The sequence below is a fragment of the Nannospalax galili genome, unplaced genomic scaffold, assembly GCF_000622305.1.
Source record: "Nannospalax galili isolate Female #2095 unplaced genomic scaffold, S.galili_v1.0 scaffold109, whole genome shotgun sequence".
Classification (NCBI taxonomy): Eukaryota; Metazoa; Chordata; class Mammalia; order Rodentia; family Spalacidae; genus Nannospalax; species Nannospalax galili.
Window position 1 is genome coordinate 2,624,861 of NW_008360315.1, and position 23,210 is coordinate 2,648,070.

At 38.2% G+C, this 23,210-nt stretch overlaps 1 protein-coding gene across 1 annotated transcript in view; it reads right to left on the bottom strand.

Moving 5' to 3' along the window:
- The window catches only part of Anxa10 (annexin A10), a 90,352-nt gene that overhangs the window by 28,455 nt on the left and 38,687 nt on the right, over positions 1 to 23,210 (bottom strand). Inside the window, exons 4-6 of the mRNA XM_008824945.1 lie at positions 13,308 to 13,421; positions 11,151 to 11,241; positions 9,350 to 9,429 (exon numbers count right to left, since the gene is read on the bottom strand). Of these exons, the coding sequence (XP_008823167.1) occupies positions 9,350 to 9,429; positions 11,151 to 11,241; positions 13,308 to 13,421 (285 nt within the window). The remainder of the gene's footprint in view (positions 1 to 9,349; positions 9,430 to 11,150; positions 11,242 to 13,307; positions 13,422 to 23,210) is intronic.

Consider the following 23,210-nt stretch of genomic DNA (forward strand, 5'->3'; position numbering starts at 1 on the left):
TAAATAAATAAAAAAATTAAAAAAAAATTTCTAGTTTGATATTAATTTCTTTGACATTAGAAAGAAGCTGATTTATAAATTCATAATGACACTGGTGGCATTACTCTATTAGAAGCAGTACTTATAGACTCTAGAAGAATCGCTGAACAGAAACTGTAGCTTTAATTTATTTTATGTAGCATCATCACTGTAAAATTTTTAAAAATCTGTAACATTCCTTCTAAATTTAGAGAATATTTTAATTTAAACCAATCTTAGAAGGGCCAGCAAGATGGCTCAGTGAGTAAGGCCCTGACACCAAGCCTTACAGTCTTGAGTTCCAACCCTGGAACCTACATGGATCGATGGAGCGAACTCCTACAAGTTGTCCTCTGAGCTGCATATGCGTACCATGGTATCCTAGTACACACACACACACACACACACACACACACACACACACATACACACACACACACACACACACACACACACACACAAACAAATGAATACAATAAAATCAACCTCATGGAATGTAAAATTCAGAAAACAGGAAACTGACATAGTCTTAAAGCATTATTTGTTTTCTGAAAAATGACTCCAGCTTCTGCTTCAAATTAAAATAACCATATTCCTATATCAGATTACCCTGAAGTCCTAATTTGTACTGCGACAACCTCAACTATATTCTTTACTTTATAACACTAGAAATTAAACTTCTCACATAGGACTTGATTAAACTGAGGTTGGGGATAAGGGCAGTTTTATGAACAATGCAGCCACAAAAAGCAGATCCAGACACAACCAACCAACCAACCAACCAACCAACCAACCAACCAACCAACCAACCAACACCAAGCTCAATAAAGCCAGCTCTTGATTTTTTTTGGTCTTTTTTGAGACAGGCTCTCCCTGTAGCCATATCTGGCCTGGAAGTCACAGAGATCTGCCTGCCTCTGTATTGCGAGTGCTGGGATTAAAGGCATGTGCCACCATGCCTGGCTGCCAATTCTTGACTTTGACTGTAACAATTTCAGATAAAACTGAAAGCTTCAATTTAATTAGAAAGTCAATAGATTTCCTTGGTAATATGTCCCAATCTTTAAACTGAGAAATTTGAAGAAATTCCATTGGTTAACAATCTTTGTCTCAGTGTGAAGTCATTATATTTGATTTGACATCCTCAGCAATTAGAAAAAAAGTATTTCTCTATTGTTTTGCCTTTGTAAATTAATTTTTAGGTTAGCTTACAGAGTAATGGTTTTCACCACAGCATATTTATGCATATACAACATTATGCTTTGTTCTCATTCATTCACTCTCTTACTGCCCTCCCCCAAATGTCTCTCTTTTTAATTGAAAGTTGACAGTAACTTAGAAGAATATGTGCACACAAAAAAGTATATCAAAAAGTGAAAATCTAGGTTGTTTGGAAATGAATTCAATTAATAATTGCATTCCAATTTGTTGATATATTCAGTCTCTAATTGAGCCACATAAGATATGCATGAAGTACAATGTGAAGTTTTAATTACAATAAACAGTCACTAAGAAATCCACCAAAATGAGACCTGGAGCTGAATGAGAAGGGAAATGAAGGCGTAATTGAAGCTGGCAAATCCATAATGCTAGTGCCTTGGTGTGTGAAATCAGAATAATTGCAGCAAAATAAAGTTAAATTTTGTGTGTGTGTGTGTGTGTGTGTGCTCATGCACATGCATCCGTATAGTCTATAAAACTAGAAAAAGGACCATGAGGAGGAAAAATGTCTTAAGGAAGGGGTGGAGGGAAAATAAAGAGTAGAGTATATTTCACATGAAAGTGGAAAAGTGGGCTGTCAAGATGGCTCAATGGGTAAAGGTGCTTGCTATACAAGTCTGCTATCCTGAGTTGGATCCCTGGAACATACATAAAGGTGGAAGGAGCGAACTGACTGCACAAAGTTGTCTTCTGACTTCCTCACACTTGCCATGGTTAAATCCCTCCTCCCCACATGTAACATACATTGTGGTGGTTTGAATGAGAAGTGTCCCCTATAGGTACCAAGTATTTGAACACTCTGTCACTTGTTGGCACTGTGCAGGGAAGGTCCTGGAAACTTTCAGGAGGTGTGATCTTGCTGGAGGAAGGATGCCACAGGGGGTGAGCTTTGAGAGTCCATAGCCTTGCCCCGTTTCCAGCATCACTCTCTGCTTCCTCCGCATGCTTGAAGATGTGCATGCTCAACTTTCTGCTACTGCTGCATCCTGTCATGCCTTCCCTGCCATAATGGACTCTTATCTCTTTGAAACCATAAACCCAATAAACTCTTCCTTCTATAAGTTGCCTCGGTCATGGTGCTTTATCATAGCAACAGAAAAGTCATTAATAATAGACCTTGGTACCAGAGAGTGAGCTTTTACTTTGAAGAACCTCATCATGTTGGTTTGTGAAGGAATGTGCAATACTTTGGAAGTTTGGACTGGAAAAGTAGTTAAATCCTGTTAGCAGAGCTTAATGGGCCCTCCTAATAAGAGCCTGGAAGTAAGTGCTGAGAGCAATGCAGTTCCAGAGGAAAATAGGGATTTAAACAGTAACATGGCTATTTTGGCAAAGGATCTAATTGCCTTCTGTCCATGGGTCTCAACTTGCCCGAGACTAAATTAAAAAGTAATGGACTAATCTCTTTGGTGGAGGACATTTTTGGACAGCCTAACATTGAATCTGCAGAATGGTTATTCATGATAAATATTATGCAGACCTACAATGAAAAAACAACAAAAGGGGCAGGAAGAAATCCAAATGTACAGTTTGGAAAGGAAAAGGGGAGTATGAAGCTTCCAGTCACAGCCCAAGCCTGTCCTGGAAGGGAGGCTTTCTTTGTTAAGGATATTAGAATTGTTAAGGAGAGGCCTCCAGATCTGCACTTGAACAGTGGAAGGAGTGCCTTCAGGGCAAGACATAACTAGTCAGGCTTCCAACTTGTGAAGGAAGAAAGCCTAAAGAGTTTTCTATTCCTAGAAAACTACAACATACAAAAGCAGCTGCAAATGAGATCCAAGGGGGCCTAGGATCATTCCAAGCTGGCAGCCTAACGTGGCAGTGGTAGTACTGGCTTTAGAGGCATGAAAGGTACAAAACTGAGGGGGTTGTTGATTCTTCCTCTGGGGTTTTGGAGAGCCACTGAGCCAGACAATATGTAGCAGGGGGTCCTTGTGTAAGGAAGGCCCTGGGAGGCTGATAGGTCCTGAGAGGTCGTATGAAACTGTGAAGGGTTAAACCTGGTCTACAGTGGAGACCATAAGATGTTGTTGTAGATACGAGAGCCATGAAACATCTTCCAAAGAGAGCTATTTCTAGGGAGTGTGCCAACCCAAGAGAGTGATGAGTGCTATAGGCAGCAAAGTTGTAGTGGCTGGGCCATTGAAGCCCTTTGGAACTAAAGTTCCAGACATCAGACTTGGAGCTACAGGGATTGATGTTTGCCTTTCTTATTTTTTGTCTTGTTTTGACCTGGTATTTCCTCACAATGTCCCCATTCCTTCCTTTTGGAGTGGAAATGTGTACTCTGTGCCATGGTATGTTGGAAGTATTTAATTTGCCTTTTGATTTTATGGGAGCTTATAGTTAAGAGATTGCCTTGAGTCTCAGATGGGACTTTGGGCACTGGAGTTTTGAGAAATGTTGAGACTGTGAAGAACTATGGGGACTTTTGAAGTTGGGCTAACTGCATTTTACATTATAATATGCCTATGAGCCCATGGGGGCAGGGAGTGGAATGCAGTTTCTTCAATGAGAATGTCCCCCACTCTGAGTATTTGAACACTTGGTCAGTTGGTGGTGCTGTTTGCAGAAAGTCATGGTCCTTTCAGGAAATGTGGTCTTGATGGAGGAAGTATGTCAACTGAGGGTGGGCTTTGAGAATTTATAGCCTTGTCCTATTTTCAAGATCTGTCTCTCTTTGTTTCCTGTGCCTACTTGAAGATGTACATGTTCAGCTTTCTACTCTATTTGCCTCCTGCCATGCCTCCCATGCCACAACGGACTTTTATCCATCTGGAACCATGAGCCCAAATAAACTCTTCCTTCTATAAGTTGCCTTGGTTGTGGTGTTTTATCACACCAACAGAAAAGTAACAAATGCACACATACAATCATTAATATGTTTTTAAAAAAGAAAGTAGAATGGAAAGAAGGGCTACATTCAGAAATGTGGGAGGGCGGGGGGGGAGGGGAGTGGAGGAAAAAGACCACCATAACAAAGTATGTATGAAATGTGATAATAAAACCTACTACTTAATAACAACTTCATAGAACAGTTAAAACACAGAAATATCTCTAACAATTTAAAAGCCTGGAACTTTCTAGGGAGGGACTAGAAAGGTCAGGATGGGTTTATGGAGCTATTTTCCTGAATCTATGAGAAATAATGTATATTTTTCCACAATTTGAATCTACGCTACCATAATTCAATGTCCTAGCTCCCACTGCTGGAAGGAGGTCAGTAAGAGGATCTGAGCAAGGAAATGGAGGAATCCTTCATATCTTTTTCCTCTGTGCACATGCATCTTCTTATTGAACTTTTTCAGTGTTACTTTTACCATTTCAGCAAACAATCAGGACATATCTGATTGATTCCATACATACAATTGTCAAGAGAAGAAAGGAATTAGAGAAAGGAGATACTAAGAAGAAAAATTAGTTTTCATTTTTAATTAACTAGTTTTTTTTGAGGCAGTTTTGCACTACACTGCCTAGATTGGCTTGGAACTCACTCACGTACCTCAAGCATCTAACTTTGGATTTTCCTGCCTTAGGGATTGGATTCTAGGTATGTGCTGCCATGCTTAGCTAGCTTTTATTTTACTAAATTAGGTTTACTTAAGTCTTCATTTAAGTCACAGCTAAGGGTATCACACATTTCTTTCTATTTGTCCTGGTAAATTATCACAAAGTATGCACATTTATACTATTCTCTGATCTTGTCACATTCTACTTCACATTTCCCAGTGGCTCTTTACTGCTGACAGGAGCCTCTTCAGTCTAGGATCTCAGCCATCTCTGTAATGACACGGACATTCCCTATTCAACACCAGCTCTACCAGCCAGTGTGCTTTTGCAGTGTGGCCACCAGAATGCCCATCCTTCCTGCTCTGCATGCTACACGCTCATTGGCCAGAACCCTATGACACACTCATCATCATACAAAAAGTCCTCTTTGTTTTTTCTTTACTTAGCATTGATTTTGTTTGTTCAAACTTCCCGAGGACTTATTCTTTGTGCCTTTATTTCCAAACAATAGGAATTGTTTACCATTTGTTATGTAAAGAGCTTAGTGAGGAGCTTAAACTTAGTCCTCAGGCTTAGGGAACTCAGTCTGCTGGGAAAGACAGACATGCAAACAGACTGAAGTTGTGTAAGAGGTAATAGGAATGACTATAAAAAGCTTGGAGGAGAGCAGTTCTCATGGAGTAAAAGAAGGCTGTAGAGAGCTGAGGGGAAATGATGAGTCAGCACTGTGTCAGTAATTTTGAAATTTGCTTGCTTGGTTGCTGGAGTAATACTAAAAAAATCACAGGTAAATGGTCAATTTTTAATATAAATTTTATACATAATTTATATAATTTATGTAAAAAAGGAAATAGGAATTAAGGATCAAAATATAGCCTCATCTTTGGTCTTTCATTAATCTGTCTTTTATTAATCTCATAGAACCTAATGACTAAGTCTGTCTGTCATTATTCTTGGGAGAATTAGTTATACAGCAATTTATTTAAATATTTAGTTTTTGGCATAATTTAAATTTACATTCATTTTGTGTGTGTGTGTGTGTGTGTGTGTGTGTGTGTGTGTGTATGTGTGAGAGAGAGAGAGACATGTGTGTACAGAGGTCAGAGGATAATTTGTGGAAGTTGATTTTCTCTTTTCACTATATAGGTTTTGTGGATCTAACTCAGATTGTCAGACTTGGTGGCAAGTTCCTTTATCTGTGGAGCCATCTTTCTAGCACAAGAAATCTGATATATTTAGATTAAGGCAGTGTATTTTTACTCTTTACATGCATTTATTTCTTCCTTGATACCATGGTAAACCTCATTACTCTAATAGTGAGGTCAAAGTTAATAGCACAAAGCTTTCAAACACTGGTCTTGGAAAAGAAGATTTGAGTGAATGTAAATTCACAAAGGTAAAGCATGGGTAAAAATGTAAACACAGTTTTCTATTTAAAGTACTTTTTAGAACAAATGTACAGCACTGTGATTTTTCTCGCTCACATTTTCTATCTTCTTGTAAAAAGAGGCTATCCTTTTTTTTTGTGCCCAGAGCTGTCTTTCCCAGAGTATATTGGTATATGTACGTCTGTCCTTACCAATTCCTGTTGTCTGTTTGTCTTTCATGGCTACAACATCCAATACTCTTTGCAATTTTGATGCTCACGGGTAGATGATCCCCAAACTCATTAAACCTCTTTGAAGACAAAACCAATGGGTTAAAATTCTCAGTCACCCTTGATAGTGGGGCTATTTGACAATGAAATTTGCAAAGAAATACATGCACCATAATGAAGCCCCAAATCACCCATGAACAAGTCTCCATTGTCTTTCTGCTTCTGGAATTTGGAGAGATAATGAACTCGGAGATATGAAGATGGAAGGGGACTGAGCCTCTGCCTCTAGTGATGTCTCTCATGACACAGGAGTGCAAGCTCTGATCAATGGCATCTGTTCTGGGCCTCACTTGGCCTTGTGAAGTGAAGTTTATTGTGTGCTTTTAGTCATGCATTACAAGGAAGATATGAGCTCAGAAATAATTGGTTGACTTGTAAGCAGAAATAGAAGAGGAAAAAAAGTTTAGAAATTTGATGCTGCTATGAGTCAGAAGATGGCACTCCTTGCAGATGTCAAGCAATGTGACCTGAGACCTGCAGAGGGTTTGAAAGGCAGAATCATCTTATAACTCGGCCTTGAAATAACACCAGGCTCATTTTATCATCTGAGAGAGCCTAGAGGTTGTGAAGTAAAGAGGAAAATGAGGATACAAGGATATAAAGAAATATTTTTTAAAGAAATGTATCTCTAGAAACTTTGTAGTTAATTGGTATATAAATATAACTGGAAGAAAGTGGATAATCATTGTTTCCAAGTTTTTATTTTTTGAGACAGGGTCTCCCTGGTACCCCAGCTATCCTTGGACTTGACCAGGCTGGACTTGATCTCACAGAGATCCACCTGCCTCTGCCTCCAGAAGGCTGGGATTAAAGGTATGTGCCATCACGTTCAGCTTGACTTTTTTCTTTTGAGACAGGGTCTCCCCATTCTTTAGAATTTTTAGGGCTGTTTATTTTCAAAGACTTCATAAACTCAGATTTGAGACGAGTGGCATACTTAGATTGTGAGTAAACTATTGCCCCTCTGAGTTTGCCAAAATTGAACTGCAAAAGAGGGAGATCCCTCAAGGAGGATAAACCCCATGGCACCCTTTCATAGAAAGCTAAGAAGGAGATGGGTAAGACAAACAGGTACAGAAATGCTCCAGTTAAACCAATGCAGTTTTAAGGGCAACCAAAGAAATACTGGGGTTACAGAACATTCAGGAACTGGTGGAATGACTCAGTCAGTAAAGGCACTCTGGCCAAGCCTAAAAACCTGAATTCAATACTTGGGACCTATATGGTGGAAGGAGAGAGCTGACTTCTACAAGTTGCCCTCTGACCTTCACATTGTATGTGTGCCCTCCAATAATAAGATGTAATTGATAAAAACAATAAAGAAGACAGTTCAGGAAGTCATGGAAATTGGCCACAGAACATTTCAGATAAAATAAAGAATCTATGATGTTCTGCCTTGTATATTCATCTGGTGTTTCTAACTCCCAACAGAGCGTGTGGCTCCCTGTGCCCTTTCCCCCTTCATTGTTCTGTAAAGGGATCTCCTCCTCCATCTATAGTTACAGTGAATTCTTTTCTCATTGCACATCATCATGTACAGAATTTTATGACTTTTAGTGAGTTGCTTTGCTAATTATTCAGCAATACTTTGACGTACAAAGGAAGGCTTTGTGGATTTAGTTATGATTGTTTTGCTTTAGACATACACACAGCATAGTACACACATACACACACGCACACATGCACACACACACACACACACACACACCATAACACAAACCCCATAATACACACGGCATGAGACACACACAATGAACACACATACACATCATAACAAGCACAAACACACATCATAAATTGAAATAAAAATCGATGGCTTTCAAGATGTTTTCCAAACCTGTGAGTTTTTAAGTCTGTTTTTAATATTTTGGAGTTTAACACTCTTCTTGCATTCCTGAATGCCTTTTCTTAATGAAATGACAGGTGCATTAAAAACTAGACATAAAATATAAGGCAATGATACTTTAAAGTGTTACAGTTATTACAGTGCTAATAGGTGGAATATTTTTGAGAAATGTTAATTGGACAGAAATAATTACATACCATTTAGTCTTTGTGGAAGAAGATAAATGACAGAAAGTACGATTTTAACTTGAAGTAAGATTCCTCTTTGATAATGTATAGTAAATTGGGAAATATAATTTTAACTTGATGTAAGATTCCTCTTTGGTAACATATAGTACATTGGAATTTATATAAGTACTACTGAGAACATATGTAGAGAAGAAGATACAATAGGATCTAGTTAATTCTGAATTTCAACTTAACTTCTTGGACAATCAGTCCACACACACTCACACTGTTTTGTGGTGTTGGAGATCAACCCTAGGGGTAAGAGCTTGCACACGCTAGGAATTTCTTATACCTCAAACCCCAAGCTGTACTCTTTTTTAATTTTGCTTCTCTAGCTGTGAACTATTTCTAAGAATATTTGCATTACAGTATTTTGTTGCAGTAAATGAGAAATATACTTCATTTATCACAAAGTGCTAAGTACAGAGTAGCTGTCTAAGGAAGATAATTTGCCTCTAACTCATTTAGCAGTTGAAAACAGAATACATTTCTACTTTGAATTATAAATTAAAACTAACATTTTAAGTCTTTTAACTATCTTAGGATATATAATAATTTACATGTGTCTATGTACTTACAGTCATTTGGAATATGGTACATTTGGAATTTTTAATTTTTTTTGTTTTTGTTTTTGAATGTCGTACAGTGTATTTTGATCAACGACCAGAGCTGCTGTATGGTCATACGTCTCACATGTGGAGCTAAGTTTTCAGCTGAGTGGATTGAACTTGGCTGGTGTTCAGTAAATGCTGTTACACAGAATTTATGTTTGAACTGTGACACACTGGAGTTTTGTGTCCTATTTTGAGGGGAATGCAATACATCTGGTTTTTAAAGAGTATAAAATGGAATGAACTTTGGAATGCATACCTGGACCAAGTTCATGAGAGTATCTCTGAAGTGTCCTGAGGTATCAGAATAAATGTCCTCTTGAAGGTTACTGCTGTATTCTGGGCAAGAAAATATCCATGTTAAAAGTGTGATTTATTACACAATTACATACCGATGTGTTTTACAGAAACTAACGCCACACAGTGTAAAGTATGGGGATGCAATCAATCTGTTGATTTTTCTTTTTGTCACAAAACAGTGCCAGATACCCCCAAAACAAATCAAAGACACAAAGACACAAAACACCACCACCACCACCACAAAACACCTCAGAGACCTGTCCAGTAATGGTAGCATAGCCTGAGTCTATTGTATAAAAAAGAAAGTTTTAGGCCGGGCGTGGTGGTACATGCCTTTAATCCCAGCATTTGGGAGGCAAGGGCAGGCGGATCTCTGAGTTCAAGGCCAGCCTGGTCTACATAGTGAGTTCCAGGACAACTGAGGCTACAGGGAGACCCTGTCTCAAAAAAAAAAGTTTTATTCTGATATTGAAGAAGAGCATCGGGAGTCACTCCTCATTCTCTAGTTATGAAACTCAGGATTATAAGTCTGTTTCCACACTCTGCTGGTCAGACAAGCGCCTTCTCAAAGTGTTTCCTCTCATGTTAATGCTTCAAGTGAAAGTCTTCAAATTCTTACTCCATTCCCCTTGTGAAAATCCCGTTTTTGTTCAGAAACAACATAGGTGACTCCAAGGACCAATCAATATTTATAATACATAATGGAATGGAAATTAAAACATTAGACCTTTTTTGAATACACAATGAATTACAAATTTATTTATAAAATTATAAAATTTGATTTTGAGATGGCTTACCAGGACTATAAAATTTAGGTAAAGTCCAAAAATGTATTTGTAGGATGTGTTGGGTAATGTTTACTCTTTGTTTTATTTTATTTATGCTCCAGGTCTCTCCTGGATAAAAAATAAAATGCCTCTGAATCAAAATGCTGGACACGTTTTTGTCATAATGAAACTATTCACCTCATAGATATTTGCAATTATATTTTTGAAAAATTTGCTTGATTTTCTAGGAAGTTAGTTAATTTTTAAAAGTGTGATAAAATCAATTTTACTTAATGAATATTATGTCATATCTTTTTATTGTATTTTTGTTTTTATTATTTTTATTCTTTTGATTGACAGATAAAAATTGTGTATATTTATGGGGTACAATATGTTGTTTCAAACCATGAATATATTGTGTAATGATAACTTACTGCTTCGTGACACATTCAAATCCTCTTTGTTATGTACTTAGATATGTGATGAATGATTAACTGTCTTCACCATATCGTGCCTTAGGATGTCAGAACTTTTCAGTTTATTTTTATTTTTAGGTTATGTGTATGTGTACCTGTCTGTATGTAGGCATGAGCACATGAATGAAGTTGTCTGCAGAGGTTAGAAGCCTCAGATCCCCTGTAGCTGGAGTCACAGATGCTTGTAGTCACCCAATGTGGGTGGTGCTAGGAACCCAGCTCAGTTCCTCTGCAACAGTGGTATGAATGTACTCTCACCTGCTGAGCCCTCTCTTTAGCCTAGAATATCAGAACTTATTTCTCCCATCTGTAACAATGTATCAATTGAATAACCTCCCTAACCTCCCTCCCACTTACTCCTGAACCTCTGAAAACCATTGTTCTACTCTAGTGAGTCATATTTAGAATGTAAGAGTGGCTTACAAGTATTTAAAATACACAAACTGGAATATTCAGTGTTATTTGAAAGGCATGGTTTGTATATGTGTATAATATAGACATCTATATATTTTCTTACGCAAACTGTAGGCTTCTCGCATCTGGAAAATTTCTCCATTTGTTCTTGAAGCTAATATATCAATAAGGCAATTCTCATCAGTACCTGCTCCCTAAAAGTCAGAGAGATATGAAGGCATTTTTATTTGGAATAATAGATAACCTTGGGTACAATAAAAGAACAAAGCATTCTTGGTGTTCTTAGCGGTGGTAAGGGAAAATGAAGCATTTGGGATAATAATAAACTCAGCTTCAGATCTGGGTCTGGTGTTTACTGTTTAATAATCCTGGGAAGATAATGTTATCTGTAGGAAATTTTTGTTTCTTAAAAAAACAGTATGGACATTTCTAAACAATATGGGAAAACACGCTAAGTGTTTCCACTTGCCTTTGGAGGGGTGCCGCAAGCCACGACTCCGTCCAGCAGAGCCGAGGAAAGACGACACAGACACCAAGGTGAGGTTCAGGCTTCTTCTTCTCACTCTCTCTCTTATTACACACTTCAGCTCTTCATATAGCATTCCCAACAGCCCTCCCCCCAGCCAGGACCAATCAGGGCACACACACACTCAGCGGGCAGAGTGGCAGCTTATTGGGCCACGGAGCAGGATCATACTCGATGATGTCTCTGATCAAGCAGGCAGCACATGATCGGGCTTATTGTGCTTGCACAGGTTGGAGTAAACAAGTGAGGGGCACGAGGCTTGGCAGCCAGCCAGGGCGCCAACTTGGCCGGCTCGACCGGGCCTGCTTCCCACAGAGGGGGATTTGTTATTCCACATGTTGCTGGAATTAATTCTTAAGTAACCCGGAGGACAGGTTTTATAATTTATCAAGGATATTTTGGGGCCCTGTGCTTGCATCATGATGGATGTTGGACTGCGCACAGTTTGCCTAAACATCTGAACGTTCTATATTCTGTGGTATCTTAAAGAATTTGATGTAGTAATCTGTAACTGATTTTAAACACAGCACATTGTTTCCAGGAAGTCCTCAGGAGTCCTTGTCCTTCTGTGAGGTATTGATCAAGCATGCAGTTTTATCTGAACAGTAATAGCAAGTGACTTCATTGTTATAATTTTTCACATATTTTGCAAGAGATGAGAATTGGCATGTAACATTTTAGAAATATGATTTTTTGGAATTCCTCTGAATTTTGTACAAGAACTATCTGATCAGTTAATATTATGGCTGAAATCCTTGTCCCTTTAGGTTTTATTTTTTTCTCTTGCCTCATTTCTGTCACATGCTGTTCACTGGTTGGGGTAATCTGGTCATTGTCAAGCATTGTACTGGAATGACTCAGAGTTCTACAGGTGTTTAATGTCAGCATTTGAAAGAAGTGAAAGGTCATCTTCTCCTATGCCCCTATACAACAAAACCCTGTAATGAATTGATAATTTATTACTTGAAAATGACTTTTCTGTAAGAAAAAATGATCATAATTCTTTAGAATTAAAATTCTGAAGCCTCTGAGAAATACTTTCTATAATGACTAATTTAAATTTATAAAAGTAATAACAATGTCATTGATATTTTGTCTCTGATTCAGCATTTTGATTCTGAACCGAATCTTGACAAATAATTTTAAAAGATTCACATGATTTAAAAGATTCCTATATCAAGGGATAACTAAACATGTCTTCCTCAATATAGGAAAATATATGGAGGAGAGACAAAGCTAAATGGTACTGACAGTAATTTACTCTTTCCTTTTGTTAATGGAATTTAGATATGGCTCAGTATGCTTGACTTTGTACAGCAAAGACCAGCTGGTCCCAGCTACATGACTCTAAGAGTCATGTAGCACTCTCACTGTTACATGATTGGTTAGACATTCTTTCCTGTCTCCTCATTCATATAAATAAACATGAGCATCATAGGGACTTCTCTTTGTTGAAATATGAGCCTGTACCTGTAACAGGTATGTTATTGAATCAGTTTGTATCTGTTATAGGTATGTTGTTAGATCAGCCTATACCTGTGATAGTATATTATTGGATCAGCTTGTACCTGTCATGGGTCTATTATTGGTTCAGTCTGTATCTGTCATGAGTTTATCATTGGATCAACCTGTACTTGTCACAGGTATGTTATTGGATCAGCCTGTACCTGTCACAAGTTAATTATTGAATCAGCCTGTACTGGTTGCAGGTATATTATTGGATTAGATTTCTACCTTCATGGCATGCCAGAGTTCATGAGCATCGTAAGATGGTGGTGGGTACATGAGGCCCACCATAACTTCTTTGAAATGAGATGAAAGCTGCTCCTTCAGATCTGCGATCAGGTCCTATGGAGGAAGAAGTCAATTTTTATTTTATTATATCACTCGCCGAACTCATTAGAGAAATGGAATGATTGTGATGATTCTTTGATGAAAATTTCCTTTTTGCAATATCACAAATAACAAATCTGGTTTTGATTCACACACATATCCTTGGGTTGTGCAAGACAACAATCACATGTGTGTGTGATAGAGCGTATGGACATTTTAGTCATATCAGCAAGGAAGGAGTTTTTTTCTATAATCCTGGCTCTATCCTCTATTTATTTCCTTAGGAAAATAAGTAAGTGTTGAACCTGAGAGCATCTTAGTTGAGAGTTTTTGGCTTTCCTGTATAGAATTAGTGAAACATTAATCCTTAAAGAAAATATGCGTTTTAGTTTATTTCAGTCATTGTATGGTATCCTTGATTCATGTATAGATTAAGAGTTTATGTAAATTGCTTAATCTTATTTTTTTTCAAATAACAGCCACATTTTTAAAACTCTGAAAGTTAAATACTTAAAAAGAAAAACATACATGCTAGATTTTAGTCTTTGGAACACAGGTATTAAAATATGAAACCGATACTTTAATTGTTTGCTTTGTATTGTCAAGTATATAAAGAAGTTAAAAACTATGTTTAATAAATTATTTTCCTCTAGGTTTATTAAGACAACTGAAAGATATTTAAAGGTTAATTGTGTGTTGCTAAAATTCATAGGGCTAGTGAGATGGTTCATCAGGTAAGGGTACTTGCTATTAAGCCTGAGGACCTGAGTTCAATCCCTCGGGCCCATGTGGTAGAAGGAAACCAACTCCCACAAGTTCTTCTCTGACCTCCACACATACACTGTGGCACTAGTGTATTTACCTCACTAGGTAAATATATTCAAAAAATTTTCTAAATGTGTAAAGTATATCTAGTTCTACTTAAATGTGTATAATAATATTTGGTTTTTTGAGGTAACTCAGAACATGGTACAGGTTAAAGATACTAAAAACCATAAACTATATTATAATAAAAACAAAAATGGTCATAATTTATGCTTTCTTTACCAGACTGTGAAGATATCAGAAATTTAAGGTCAGAGAAGCCACTGGTCTTGGTAAAGTACATTGTACATATGAAATAAAGGCTAACTTTAAATAAATGTGGAGTTGATTTGAAGTCTAAATGTTTAGACACTTGAGATGTTGGTCATTCCAAACTCATTTCAGGTGCATAGAGAAGAGACTCTGAAAATAGGAATTTGAGAAGGAAAAAAGAAGCATGTGAGTGTTTTAATAACCACTATTTATTGAGTGCCACTAGCTCCAAGAATGTATTTTGAAGATATGAAAAACTGTAAAACTGTAGTGATTCATTACAACAACCCTATGAATTAACTGTAATCACCACGCTGTAGAGATGAGAAGATTGTGCACACAGTTATTCACTAACTCATATAGAAACAAACAACACATGTGCTTGGATGTGAATTCTGTATTTTTTGAGATAGTCTCACTGTGTAGTCCAGATTGGCCTTGAATCCACTATCCTCCTGCCTCAGCTCCTGGATGCTAGAATTACAGGTATGTGCCACCATACCCAGTCAGTCTATTTTGTCATGATATGTGGGGGCATAGGAAGCCAGGATGATGATTACAGCCTGTAACTTGTGAACGGGGAGTTTCTGCACACTTTAATATAGTGATAGTGCATTGAAATGGACCAATTCACTATACCATTATGGTGAAAGATAATGGTGCTCAGGCAGGTGATGAAAGGTGAAACATTCAAATTGCCATCTACTCCATGAGCCTTCCTCTAACTCTAAGTTGATTATTTATTTGGCATCACTAGTATTTGAATTTGAAATCTCATATTACATTTTAGTGATTATCTTATGTGATAAAACTTTGCATATTTTTCAACATCTATCAACACATGAATTTTCCCAAGCTTTATCCTAAACTTAGAATAGCTTTAGGATAGTATTCGACATGCAACATGTGTATAGAGTATATACAATATGTAAAAGAATTTATAAAAATAAAATAATAAACCAATAGATAAATGAGTGTAGAAAAAGTGCAAAGAATAAAGGCAGTGTTTAAGCTGAAGATAACTTGAGCATTCAGAGTCTTTGATCTAATCTTTAATCATGTTTGTTTGATCTCTACTCTCATCTCATACATTTATAACAGCATCTTTATTTTCTTTACACATTATGCTAATTTTAGACAAACTCTGGTTGCCCGCATATCTATTCCACTGTAGACTGAAGTTAGCACTGTCGCTAGATGGCGATATATATCTTTATTTTGTAATAGAATTTGCGAGAGAGAGTGTCTGTGTAACTATAGTAATTTTTTAAAAAGAAAATTCAATGAAATACCACAGTGAAAGAAAGTGTCAGATAACCTCTACTGTCAGTAGATTATGGTTTTGCATTCTGAGTAAAGAACATACATATATGAAAGTTCAAAAATGTGCCTAAATGTCTTTGTATTTTCACCCCTCTACCTAAAGTAATATCACAAAATCTACACAGTTAATACATAAAATACTTAGCAGGTGAAATTCTTAAAATATTTTCTGTCATTGGATAGACACTCCATAAATATCATTTCCGCTCCAAATATCAAATAATGCTTGCAACAAAAAAAAATGATTAGTTATTGGGGCTGGAAAGCTGGTGCAGTAGTTAAGAGCACTGGTTGGTCTTTGGGAAGATGAAGCACTCACACGACCACTAACAGCTGTGCATAGTTCTAGTTCCAGGGGGTCCAATGCACTCTTCTGGCCTTCCTGGGTTTGCATGTGTGTGATACATTTACATGCCTTCAAGAACAACACTCATACACGATTTTTTTTTAAAGATTAGCTATCAGAAATTGCATACAGGGGATCTTCCCTCTCTCCGACTTCTGTTTCTGTCTCTTACTGTCTTCCAAGCTCAGTTTTGTCTGCTGTCTTGCATTTCTTCTTATTTTCAGTAAATCTGATTATCTCTAACTTGGAAATAATGTTCTGGGGGCTGCATATACCATGGTGATCTCATAAGAATACAGTGGAACTGAAAAATTCCTATCTCCCGGTGAAATCTTAGCTGCCTTAGTTGAGCAAGTGCACTGCTGATGTTCATAGACTGAAATCAGCTAATGCCGTGCTCAGACGGGGACCTTGTCATTAAGCAGCACATGCCTGCATTCCCAGCAACTGGCCATTTGTTGCTGCTCCCCCAGCTGCAAGCCTTGACCGGACCACTGTCATCACTTTCCTATAGCAACATAATAGCTACCAAATGAGATGTCCTTCTGCTTATTTCCTGTAGTGTCTCTCTCAATAAAATCTGACAATAATGTCCTGTAAAAGCACAAGTCAGAATAATCACTTCTGTGCTCAAAATGTCCTCCCACTCCAAAATAAACGATAGCATTCTTTTGCATGGTTGATCTCAGAAGAAAATGAGCACTGGGTGTTTTACTGCATGTAAATGTAAATTCTCAGCAGAGCTGACAAGATTAATGGTGCATCCTGATCACTCCTTTGTCCTCATCACTGTGCTCTTAGCTTCTGATTTGCCAACTGGGGGCTACAGTGGTCTTGCTGCTCTGGGGGTTGAGTTGGGGGAGGCAGATCTGCTCCGATACTCTTTGCCCATCTCTCTGCCTTTCATGTTCTTCGTCAGTGTGTTCTCGCAGCTCATCTTCCCTGCTTTTTCAATGAGCCCTGTACAGTCATTGAGTCCTGAAGGCCCCCAGCACTTCCTGCATGTCTCACTTGGATTTCTCTTTATTCCACAACACTTACTGTCTTCTAACATGACAGATTTTACAATGTACGATCCTTCTCATCCAGGCAGGATAGTTCCATCATGGTGGAGCTTTTGATCGTTCATCCTTGGCTCTTTCATCAGCCCACAGAACTGTGCTGCTAACTACAAAGTACTTACAAAGTGAGTGGATGAATGAGTGAATGAATAGGGCAACATGCAATTCAACAATTACTTGTTTGTAGTCATTCTTGGCACTTCAAAGATAAACAAGGAGACACTTCTCTATCCATGAGCAGTTTCCCTTGAGGAGAGGGTCAGAAATCAGGAATTAAAACTAGGTTGCAATGCAGAACATGATGAGGGCTCTAGGAATGAGAACAGTATGATATTACCAGGGCACTGGGAAGGAGAGTATGCATTTAATTGGGAAGATAAATATTGAATTATGCTTAAATAACTAAACTTTGAAAGTTCAAAGAAGAGCATTCAAATAGGCTTCCTGATTAGAGCCTTAAATTCTCACTTGGAGTTATATAAGTATCTTTTCAGATGCAACCTTTGGGGTGTGACTCCCCAGCCTTACACCTCTGATTTCTTATTTTCTGAAGATTTACCCTGAATCAGGCTCTGCTGGAATCGCAGCTTGGCCCTACATTAAGCTAATGAGTACTTGCTTTTCAAATTGAGCTGTTCTGTGCTGTTGCTGAAACTGCACATTAACCATGTCACAACTATTCTGACCATTCTGATTAAATTTAAAGTAAACTGTAAGTATCTCATTCCTGATTCCTTTTCTCTTCTTTTTCCTCTGGGTGAACAGGGGTCAGAAGTAGAAGTATGGCCAGTATTTTCCTTGTCTGAATATGATCAGAGGAACTCTTCTGTATGCTTTTAACTTATATGCCTTCTTTATTATCATGAAACAATGTCTGATATTTAAACATTCAACAATGCAGGCACATAAATGAAACTTAAAATTTGTGTTCATTCTACTCACCCCAGCAGCCACTGTGCAAATACTTGTGCAGGTGTGTTTTAAGAACATTTGTGCAAGTTGCTCTATTACTTTGCAAAAGTGAATGAATAAACTTTCACACAGCTGCATTCTATAGACAAAGGTTATTCATCTTCGTCTGATAATGACAACAGTTCGGTTTTCTAGGGAAACACAGTATGTTGAAGCTGCTGCAGTTTGGATCTTGAATGTATGTCTCCTGAAGGCTTATGTATTAAATGCTTGGTCTCAAATGTATTGTCTATTGGGAGATTTTGGAACCTTGGAGAGGTGGGGCTTGGTGGGAGTTCCTTAAGTCATTTGTGACATAAAGATAGTGGGATACCAGTCCTTTCCTTCCTTCCTTCCTTCCTTCCTTCCTTCCTTCCTTCCTTCCTTCCATCCATCCATCCATCCATCTGTCCTCCCTTACTTCCCTCTTTCCCTCTCTCTCCCATTTCTTCTCAGCCATGAGCAGTCTTGTCCTGCTGCCTGCCTCCACCATGATGTGCCAGCTCATTAAAAGAATAAAAATCAACAGGACAACTTGATAAGTATAAATCTTTTCTTTCTATAAGTTGATTACCTCAGGTAATTTGTTACAGTGGCAGAAAACCATCTATCCAAAAGTTGCCTTTCTCAACACAAGGATAACACAAAACAAGCATTCTTTAGAAAGTATTTGCCATCACTGAAGAAAGAGAAATAGTTGCAAAAAATTAGGGGGGAAATGGAAACTAATAGATAAAGAAATGGGCTGACCTTCTACATGAATGTGTAGGTGACGTGTAGGGACTAGTTTTGAGAACTATTTGGTTTGGGTATTACTTACTACCAAACATTGAGCATTATGGAGACAGGATAGAACTTAGGGTGATGCTAGTAGGTGATAATTCTCTTTGGGTTTCATAGTGCTGAATACTATACACAGCGAGTCACTGACAGTCCTTCTGTCCTTATTCTCCAAAGATATTTATATAATCAATACTTTCAGAATATAGAGACCCTCTAATGAGCAAAAGAAGGCATGTTTTTTGGTTTCCTAATCTCATGGTTTTCTCCACTACAACGCCACTCACTGACTGTTAAGATGTTATCTGACTGTCTTCTCTTCACCTTGATCCATGGGAATTAAGTCTCAGGGAAGTACTACAAAAGTTCTGATACTTGATCTACCACAACTACCAAGAGTAGTGAGTGATCTTTTCTTTGACTCAAGAGTTTCCTTTTTACCAACATCCATGCCATCTTGTTTGATTAACTTGCTAGTTTGTAAATAAGCTAAAGCCTCCTATCATTCACAGTTTTTAAAATATTTTTATTATTTTTATTTTATGTGTATGCGTGTATTGCCTTATGTAGGTAAGGGCACCCCTGTCGTGCAATGCCAGCAGAGGAAAGAAGAGATGTTAGATCCCCTGGAACTAGAGTTATGGCAGTTGTTAGCTGCCATGTGGGTGCTGGGATTCGAACCTGGATCTTCTGCAAGAACAACCAGTGTTCTTAACCGCTGAGCCATCTTTCCAGCCCCTATCATTCACAGTTTTTAAGGCAGTTCTACATAATATACAGGTATATTATAGTATATTATTATAAGATAATTATCTCTACAACCCCAGAATTCCCTGTCTGCTGTCTAACCCTCTCAGGCCTAGCTTGGGTCATATATCCCAGTGCACCCACCAGACCTGTGAATTTCCCAACCCAGCATTCTCTGCCCACCGTCACATACTCCTCCTCCCCAGATACAGTTCAGGAGATGCATCGGCATGCACCTGCCAATCTGATGCGTTATGAAACCCCACTATTCCCTGTCTGTCATCTCAGCTCCCAGGCCTAGCTTGCATCATACATCCCCATGCATTTGGCAGACTTATGAGTTGCTGAATCCCAGCATTGCTTGTCTACATTCCCTCACTCCCAGGCCTAGCACAAGTTGTAGCACCTTCCAACTGGCCCAGACTGGTGAGTTCTACAGACTCTCCCCTGCCTTACTGCCATCTCTACCCTCTCAAGCATAGCTGGTGTTGTGCAGCATGCGCGTCAGTCCACACAGACCCAGTCAGGACATAGGTACATTTGCACATTTTCTTCCTTAGCACTGAGTGGAATCATTTGTCCTTCCAACCAAAAATTAACACTGGCCTGTCTGCTGACCCATTCACCTAGCATCCGCCTGAATGCCATAGAGACCGTGTACAGTCTGACCTGATCTGAAGCCTCCAGCTGAGAAGCTGCATTTATTCTTAGTTAACTGAGACCATTTTCTAAACCCCATTCGTACATGAACACGGAGTGACCCAAAGACTAAAGAGCAAGCACCACTCAGCTGGACCAGCACCTGACAAATTGGGGGTAACATCAAACAAACACCCAAACAGCTATTTAACAAAGGTGAGATCAGATATTCATACCAAGAAACACGACCAGGGACATCTGGGACAGAAACCCCAGATGCTTTGGTCCTATCACAGAAATATTACCAAATAACCAAGACAATATGTCTCCTCTAGAAATTAGCATCCCATCATAATGTTGCCTGAGAAAGGCAACCTAGCTGATGTACAAGTCAGCTATTATAAATACGTTCAATGAATTCAAAGAGGATGCTAATAAAAGATGGAAGACTGCATGCAAAACACAGACAGTTGAATAGTAAAACAATTCAAGATCAAGATATGAAATTAGAATTAAAGAGATAGAATCTCTGAAGAAAAGCCAAACTGAAATAAAACTTGAAATAAAAAAAATTCAGGAAGTCGGACATGGACTTCAGAGGAAAGCCTCATCAGTAGATTGGTTTAAGAGGAAGAGATAATGTCAGATCTTGACAAGGTCAAAGCAATTGATCACTTAGTCAAAAAAAAGTTAAATCTAAAATGATCCAAGAAAGGATAATGCAGGATCATGCAGGACCTCTGGGATACTATAAAAATACCAAACTTCAGGCTGGAGAGATGGCTTAGTGGTTAAGAGCACTGGCTGCTCTTGCAGGGGATCTGGGTTCAATTTCCCATCACCCACAGGGTGGCAAACAACTGTCCATAACTCCAGTTCCCAGGATTCGCTGTTCGCTTCTGACCTTTGTAGGTATTACACAACAGAGGTACACATACAGACATACACAATATGAGGCAATACACTCATACAAATAAAATAAAAGTAATAAATAAGATTTTTTTTCTAAAAATAAAACCATAGGTAACAGGTCCCAACCCTAGCCTAGGAATATTGGCAACTGATTACTGCTGGGTGAGAGTAGATCTTCTTTAAGGGAGAGAGTCTAGATAGGCTGACTAGACTCCAATGGATGAACTTGCACTAAGGAACGTCAGGGTGCAAATTATTGACCTGAAAGGACTTAATATATATATGAAAGAATGCATGAAATCTTATGTGTGTGTGTGGGGGGTATGGAGAGCTGTAGATAGGGAGAGTAGTCTAAATTTGATTAAGATCTATTAGACACAATGCACAAAATCTCAATAAAATATTTTTTAAAAGACCAAACCTCTCTGGGCATGGTGGTGAAGGCTTTTAATTCCAGCATTCAGGAGGCAGAGACAGGAAGATATCTGTGAGATCCAGACCAGTTTGGCTAAAGGAAGACCCTGTCTTAAAAAGTAAAATAAAACAAAACAGACAAAAAAGAACCAAAACTTCAAATCACATGCATTGAAGAAGGAGAAGAAACCTAGGTCAGAGGCACAGAAAATATTCACAGAGGAAAATGAAGAAAACAGATACCTACCAAGGTACAAGAGGCACACATAACACCAAGTAAACAGGAAAAACACCAGAAGAGAAACTCTTCACATCATGTAATACTCAAAACACTATGTGTACAGAACAAAGAAAGGATACTGAAAGCTGTAAGAGAGAAAAATTTAGCCACATGTAAAAGCAGGTCCATGAGAATAATGGCTGATATTTCAAAGGAGACTATGAAAATCAGAAATATCCTATAAGTTAGGAAAGCACAGAGATGCCAGTCCAGACTGGCATCTATGTATTCCCCAAAACCATCAAAGGAGAAAGAAAAAGTTTTCATGATTAAAACAGACTTCAGGAATTTATGACCACTAAGCCAGTTCTACAGAGGATACTAGAAGGAATACTTCAATCCAACAAAAGATTAAACATAGCAAAATGAGACAGGGGATGTGGAATAAATAAGCACTTCTATCTCTTAGTGCTCATCAGATTTCCTTATATAGAAGATGGTGCTTAACACAGAAACCCACAATTGGCTAATGTTCTGAGAGCAAGAGGCTGCAGAGTGCTTATTCCTGAATAGGACACCTATTTCAAGCCTGTGCCTCCCAAGGCTCAAGGATCATTGTCAAAGAGGAGGTGGAAAGACTGTAAGAGCCAAAGGGGGTTGACCACAAGGAAACAGTCTTCCAGAGAGCAGGTCAGTTACTCATATGAACTCACAACAGTGGTGGCAGCATGCACAAGTCCTGTGCAAGCTCAAACCAGACAAAATCAAACCATAGGCATGGGGACATGGGTAAGAAATCCCAACCCAACTGAAGGAACTTTTGGCAATTGACGACTTCTAGGATGGGGAAGGACATTATCTTATAGGAATGGGACTCTTGGTGGGCGTAGTGGATGGACCCACACTGAAGGATGTTTGGGGACACAATTCAGACACTATAAACCATATTATATATAAGAGAGTACATTACAATGAGCAGGTGGGGCAGAGGGGTGAGGTGTGGATAGGAGATCTAAATGCCATCAAATTATATTAAAATTGCAAAGAATAAATTAAAAAATTAAAAAATACAATTCCAGAACGGTTAACCAAAAGGTCTGAAAAAACACCATCAGTACAACAACCTAACAGGAATTAATAAACATTGGTCATTAACAGTTCTCAATATTAAGTCTCACTTCCCCACTAAAAAGACACAGATTAACAGATTGGATCAGAAAACTGGTTCCACCTTTTTGTTAGCTGCAAGAAATCTAAATCTTCATCAAAGATCAATACTACCTTAGGGCACAAGTATGTAAAGAAGTATTTCAAACAAATGGAGCCAGGAAACA